This window comes from Melampsora larici-populina (genome assembly GCF_000204055.1).
Source record: "Melampsora larici-populina 98AG31 unplaced genomic scaffold MELLAscaffold_382, whole genome shotgun sequence".
Classification (NCBI taxonomy): Eukaryota; Fungi; Basidiomycota; class Pucciniomycetes; order Pucciniales; family Melampsoraceae; genus Melampsora; species Melampsora laricis-populina.
The window spans coordinates 1-7,314 of NW_006769111.1; the positions used below are offsets into that span (position 1 = coordinate 1).

Here is a 7,314-nt window from a genome sequence, read left to right on the forward strand (position 1 = left end):
CTCAAAGTTTGGATTTGGATTTAACTAAATTGAACCACATGTTCCATTCCCACTTTAACAGGACCAGTATGTCCATCATTCTCAAAACATACTTTATATTTTCGACTCTTTTGAGTGGGAACTGATTCGATTTTACCTAAATAAAAAGTCGTCGTATCAGGATAAAGTCCTAAGACATCTGTTCCAGGTGGCAATGGAACTGTAGGGAATGTTTCAGGTTTGTCGACCACTGGTAATGGAATAATTGATTTTAAGGTCGTGTTCCATGATACCTTTCGTACATTGTTTGAGGTGTCGGCCTCTGAGGAACTTCCTTCTACATCTACATCTTCCACTTCGTAGCTTTTTGTACGGACAAAAGCACAACTTTAATAACAAGATGCGATGTCAAAAAGATCAGATAGGTGAAACGAACCGGTTCTTGTCATTTGAAATACATCTCACTACTCGAGCCATGATCCACTCTGCATCGGTGGAACGAGCAGCATCAGAAGGTTTTCTCGGACGTTTAAAAGCAACAAGTCGACCAGGTAAGAGTGGAAGTTGATCACGTAAAGCAGCCATTCGAGTCGATTTATTCACCCCTTGTCTAGTGTCTCGACGGTTCGTTGTTGTTGTTGTTGTTGCTGTTGATGGTTGATCTGACAAGATTGGAGTTGTAGCGCGAGACACGACCTGAGATGATCGAGGATTTAAAGGTTGCGTGAGATGAAGTGGAGCAGGTGATGATGTACGACTTGTAGAAGAGACCGGAGGTTCGAGAAGAGATGAAGAAGCTGGTGAGTCCATCGGCTCAGCCGAGGTGTGCTCTATCCTACGCTTCTTCGCAGCTCGGCCTGGAGAGAGAGGAGACCAATCCCTCTCTCAATCATCTCCTTCCTCGACTGCTTTTGTATAGAATGAAAACTCGAATGGAACGGATAGGGTATAGAATGGGTTTAAAGAGGAATGGTGAGATGGAACATACCTTGTTGAGGTGGATCGGGTGGAGCTTCACGGAGGGCAATCAGAATAGCAAGACGTTCGAGAAGCACTTCAAGGATGCTAAAAGGAGCAGGATATTAGCCTGTGCAGGTGTGATGACTATGAATATACACGTACGCTTCTTCTTCAACTGTGTCTTTCAAAAGACTTTCAATGGATCCGACGAGACCTTCTAAATCTGATGTCAACGGACTAGGATCGTCAATAGAAGATGGTAATCGGTCTTGGAGAGCGGCTAGATGAGTGAGTCGTTGATGAAGGTCACGCCAAATGCTAAAAGCTGATTGATAAACGTTTTAGAAAGAATTCGCGATGAGTTAGCCAGCGGATATGGTCCCTTTGGATCATTGATATGATAGTATCACGATCACTCAAGAATTGAGATCTGAATAAGATCGAATGATTATCCAGGTCCATGGGTCAGCCATTATCATCTGCAGTGCGATCACCCAAACTGGCAAGCAGACAAGCAGTAAAAGCTGACCATCGATCGTAGACAGAACATCCGTGATATCATACATCATTGGACTTTGCCAAATCCCACATGGGTCGATTGAGAGAAGAAGTACCAAAGTAGTTTTTGGATTGACATGAAACCTACCTTCAGCATCAGCATTTGTAGATGAGTTTGATTGAGTTTGACCACGTCTACCCATGATGTGATTTGGTTTTCTGGTGGTCGAATGTTGAAGTTGAAGTTGAAGTGGTTCAGTTCGCACTTCAAATTTCAATTTCACTTGGATCTTCATCCTTGACCCACTCTTCACCGAGTCCGACACGTCCCGGTCCTTACCTACTCGAGTGGTGGTCCGATCTAGGCCCCAGGAACACGCCAATCTGTGAAACTTCTACCCTGCAGCGGTCCGGCAGGTATCACATTCATGAAACCAACCTCGCTGGCTTTATGTGCTTTTGGTACCACTTCCTTACATCTTGAATCTCCTATTTCCTGTCTAGGTAGATGATTTTATCTATCTACCTCAAAAATGGGAGGCTACATATGTATCTTTGTAACTTGATGGGGTTCCGATCTGGATTGAACACAAGTTCATGCACAAGATATGGAGGAATATACCTGTCTACATTGTGGTACAATAATTGTGTCTCAATCACTGGGGAGACCTTAATCATGATGATCTGGAAATTGGTTGTTCACCTACCTATAAATGACTGAGGCCCCTGCTTGTTCAGTCTCACTTTATGGCCTATTGATAGATGCACAAGGGACCCTCTGTTGGTGTTTGACACCATATGATTGAGCCCCTGCCATCTCACTGCAAACTGCAAACATTAAACAACTTCCTGTTCAATTGTGCAGGGGGAAATGATTGGAAGTATAATTGGTTATAAGGGATTGATCACTGCACACCTGAAGCATATCACCCACACTACATGTGTGCAGCAGAATGGATAAATCGAGAGCTATCATGTACATACCACCCACTCCGGTAACCGGTGTGTGATGTGTGCAACCGACTGCGCACCACCAAAAAGTTGCACCAATTTTTGGTTGCATATGTGTCCCAAAAAACCGATTCGGTAAACCAAAATGTGACAGAAGACGCACACGCATTTTTGCACATATGTGCAAAAATTGTGCACATTCTTGAAAACAACTAAAAGTTGAATCTTTTCAAATTAATGCAACTGCAACTTCCCATTGCTCTCTCTTTCCACCCATCACTCTCCCTCTTTTTTGTACTTCACCAAATTCCATCCCTCATTACCACTAGCAACATCAACTTATCATCCCTGGACTTCCATCTTCAGACAGAGGATCCTCTGAACAACCTCAATCTTGACATAACCTTTTCAATCTTGATACGGCCTTCCTTTTGTCAATATCAACAAACCATATTTGCATTCAAACTTAATATGTATCAACCTTCTTTGATTGATCCCAAGTTCCTTGTTTTCGTTTTGATCACAAATTGTTTCTTTCATCTCAACTCCTCGAGTAGTATTCAATCATTTGAGTGTGGGGCTGTATTTGTCTCTCACTTATTACCTCTTTGTCTCTTCTTATTGTATTGTCCATGTGATTTGACATTGTCACTCTTAAAGATTGTTTCTGATGCAATTGATGATAAAAGAAAATGAATCAAAAGGAAAAATCACACAAGTCTTGAGGGTTTCAATGGTTCAAGTCAAAAAGCAAATGATGTTGTGGCGCTGGAGGGAGAGAAATTGGGTGAGATTCAGACCATTTGACTGCTTTGGCCATCAACAAAGTCAATGACCTTGTTTACCTAACAGACGGTGCCTGTTTACCAAACGTTCCCAAAAAGTGAAGTGTTGTGTGTTTTATACATACACACACAATGAGAAAATTTCTCACCAAAATATAAAAGTTGCATTAAACTATTAATGCAACTTATTTTGCCAAAGTGAGTGTACAGCACTGCTCAGCTATTGGCTCATCTGGATGAGTAAATCATATGAAAAACCTGCTGTATTTTTTCCAGTTTGACAAAAGCATTGCAAAAATTGACTACATACATACACTGACTCATACTGTAGTTTTGTTGTTTTCATCTACCAAACTTCATTTGACACCCTTTCTGTTACTGTCAAATGACCTGCAGAGTAATGCCAGTTTAGCTATGGAGGTATATGTAGACAATTTTTTGGGGGATTTTGTCAAACTGGAAAAAGCTACATGAAATATCACATGGGATTTACTTATTCAGATGAGCAGGTAACTGAGCAGACCTGCATGTAACATACATCTTGAGTTGTTTTTGTATCCTTTGGTGAGGCGGTCAGGTTGGTCTTCTTGGGCTTATGGCTGGGTAGATGATGATAAGGCTAAATCATGGATAGGGATTTGAACCACAACAATTTTTTCCAATCCATCCCACAATCTTTCAAATCTTATCCAAAAGCAGCTCCAATATCTTCTGAAGTTATGAGGATGACATTTTGGAGAAAAACCCATGTTCTATTGGATTTATAACTCTTGTATGTGAATGATCTATGTTGACGCAGCAAAGCAGGAGAACAAACATGACTTTGGAAGTTGAGAAACATGCTGTGTCCAATAACAGCTTTGGCCAATATTTGATCAGGAAGCTCCTCTGACTTGTACTTGAGAAGTTTTGCATCAAGGTGAGAGAGTAAAAAGCAGTGGAAATGACTGATGTGGTGAGCAGGATCTTGTAAATAAGCAAAAAAAAGGTGTAGGTGTGTGTTTAGTCAAAGTTTTGTTTTTATTGGTTATGTTTAATGTTCAACTGGTGTGTTATAAGCAATTATAAAGAGCTTTGATTATTGGAATCATTCACATATTAATTATACAACTTAATAAAGGTAGCAAGAGATAAAAAAAAGTCAAAAAATCATAAAAAAAGTAGAATTAGTAAGATTCAATTAATGATAAGGTATTGAAGTTGGGATTGATGAGGAAGAACATTAAGTTTGTATTCAAAAGAATTATGAAAATAACAAAAGAACAAGATTGAAAGATTAAGAATTGAGGAAAAAGTCAAAAATGTAAGTGCAATAAGTCAGAAAATGGTTTTTAGGGTATTGATACATACAACTCCTAAACCTTTGTGGGCTTAGGGCTTGAGAAGTCTGCTTCTCAAGCCTGCTCTTACCCCATGGATGGTGATTCTAGGATATGGCTTAGGCCCCATACTAGATCTCACCTTCTCCGGGACTACCCCCACACCACACGCAAATGGCTTATTGGTCTTAAGGAAAAGACAGTATACCAGAGTGGTGGAGCTTGCTTGGAAAGGTAGATTTCAGTTGAATACATATGGAAGATTAGATAGTACCAATTAGGTAATACTGATAGAGTCCCTTCTGACTCAGACCTACTCTCCTTGAAAGACAAATGGATATAAGTTTGCAATTGTTTCTGGATTTTGTATGCTATTATCAAAATCTTGAGAAAGCCTAACATTACATAGGACTTCTTATTGCAATTTTTGATTGTGAAGAAAGACAAGAGGTCTAGAAGAGAATGCAAGGGTTGAATTGCATGTCCATGTTGAAATTTAAATGTTAACCCGTAAAATGTTGTATAATTGATGAAATGAAATAGGCTGATTCACAAAACTAAGATGGTGCTCAATTTTAAATAACAGATGAATAGATATGTCCACAAATTTGACTCCTCATAGTCTATTCCCAAATTCAATGAGAATGGTATAAGAAACTGGTTTGACAACCTTCATCCGCATTAAATCAATGGCATGCCCTCCATCTTACATGCTTTGCCCGGCGAAAATCGCTTGTGGTCCCTGCTAATCCTATCTCTAGTATCTAAATGAATGTCACAAAATTTTACATAGATCTGTCATTTGTCTCTTTCTCAAGTTTTTTCTCATGCAAGACAAAAATGACCAACCTTTATGATCAAGAAAACATACTGGAAGGTTAAAAACACAGGTATCTGTGACATCTTGAGGGGTTGATTTCCTGAATTTCAAAGTTGGAAAACAAGATTTCAGTTAGGTCTTCTGCAGGTAATATTCATGAGGTCATTAGACTCACCCATCAGCCCATGGAGAGTAACGGTATCCTCTGTTCAATTTCTGGCATCTAACTGAAGACATTATGATGAGTTCAGGACTGTATCCAAAGCTTTCCTGGATCACCTGCCCATTTTCGATTTGCCAAAATGCGTCGTCTCCATGAGAAATGAACAAATTATACATCCTGTCAAATCGTACATCAGCCCAGTTTCTTCTAAATACTACATTGGATCATTGTTAAGTTAACTCACGTGCCACCAGGTTTCCTACAGTATGATATTCTGCTTGGATCTTCAGAGGCACCATTTAAACCCTTTTCTTGACATCCCTAAAAGTAAAAGTCGTTGATTTAAGATCACAGACATAGTCAGACTGGTGTTTTGGGAGCAAAATCTCATTTGAAATCGACCCACCGATCCTACAGTAATGAAAGCGTTCTATACATGTATGAATACGAGGTCAGTACAATATTGTGACCAAGTTCTTTTTGATTGACAACAAGTCTAAAGCTCCTGGAATGTTTACACAGAGATGATCCGGAAGAATGGAAACTTACAGATCTGTTCAAGATTAGGTTTATTCCCATTGCTGTAGTGATATTTCTCACCCGATCTGTGAAGTCGGGTAAATTGATCATTTGAGCTGGTGGTAGAAAAGTTCCTCCCTTGATGACTCCAAACATGCCTTCGTCTGTGCTGATACCCGACTGAATGCGTTTCTTCAAAGTATCGTCAATTTGTTTGCGTAGCAACTGCTGATATTGTGTCAGGTAATAGGCAACATTGGACCACTGTAGATTTTGACAAACATGTTGGAACGATATTCAAATTATGCTTGAAATTCCACAAAAACACTTACTTGATCAAAACCATCTTTCAAGGGGCCAGGTGGCTCTTGGATAACAACTGCCACTGTAGCCATTCCCGCCACTATGACTTGACCTAACACATTGAAAGCCATTCCAATGGGACCAGTTGCAGCTGTGAGTGCAGTGAACAAATCAAGTAGGACTGTTGGGAGATACATGTTAGTTTTCAATGAGGTTGGTGTAAAGGGAGCTGTGACTGACCAGCTCCTGTGACCTGTGAAAATGCTGCTTGTACACCCATGTTAGCTTTCATGTTTTTTATCATTGTGGTATCTTGAGCTGGAAATCTGGATTGCGTGAATATATAAACATCAATCAAACTGGTTCTTAGCATTGGCTTTGATTTTTGAACCTCAAAAAAATAACATACAGTGATGCAATGAGCGCATTTATGGTTGCTAGATCATGTAAAAAATTGAACGAGATGAGCTAAACCCTTTTATTGCACAATGATAAAGAACAAGTTATTGAAAAGTGAAGTCAACCTACATTGAACAAGTCCAATCCCATACCCCACTGCATCAGCGTAGATGTTCATATATGTGTTATATTGCTGTACACTATACAGGATATAGAAATCCTTTAATCCCAAAGGATAGCACGGTTGACCGGCCCAGCAACTTGCTCCGATCCCACATATAAAATTTGTATAGTTCATCTTTACGGCAAAAGCCTATGTTGATGAGACAAAGAGTTTGTTTTTATCGCTATCAGGATTGTGGTCTGCTTCAACTTGGATGAAAGATGAACTCACTTCTAGACTCATGGTATTTCCGTCTGGAAGTTTTTGCATGTAGTCATCCATCTGAAGTGTTTTCCATGTTGCTTCTTCCATTGGCATTGCCTTGCATTGGCGATCCAGAGGTGGAAATTGGCCAAAACTGGGGAGCCTACTGTTTCCGTACCCTCCCAAGCCATTGTTGTTTGGAAAGCTCATTGTTTCCCCCAAGTTATTGTTGTTGTTGTTGTTACTTCCCA

The 7,314-nt window shown here is 39.9% G+C and overlaps 2 protein-coding genes across 2 annotated transcripts; both read right to left on the reverse strand.

The window, feature by feature from the left end:
• Window position 1: 1 nt before the first annotated feature.
• Window positions 2–1,640, reverse strand: MELLADRAFT_70307 (uncharacterized protein; the record flags this gene model as incomplete). The annotated part of the gene is made up of 6 exons (XM_007419695.1): window positions 2–52; window positions 93–342; window positions 416–836; window positions 968–1,044; window positions 1,102–1,219; window positions 1,586–1,640. The coding sequence occupies 6 exons, from the start codon at window positions 1,638–1,640 to the stop codon at window positions 2–4; spliced, it is 972 nt and encodes a 323-aa protein (XP_007419757.1).
• A 3,533-nt stretch (window positions 1,641–5,173) lies between these two features.
• Window positions 5,174–7,273, reverse strand: MELLADRAFT_114698 (uncharacterized protein; the record flags this gene model as incomplete). Its single annotated transcript, XM_007419694.1, has 10 exons — window positions 5,174–5,256; window positions 5,342–5,412; window positions 5,488–5,652; window positions 5,720–5,796; window positions 6,025–6,258; window positions 6,327–6,478; window positions 6,538–6,623; window positions 6,707–6,734; window positions 6,826–7,009; window positions 7,091–7,273. The coding sequence occupies 10 exons, from the start codon at window positions 7,271–7,273 to the stop codon at window positions 5,174–5,176; spliced, it is 1,263 nt and encodes a 420-aa protein (XP_007419756.1).
• Window positions 7,274–7,314: the final 41 nt, after the last annotated feature.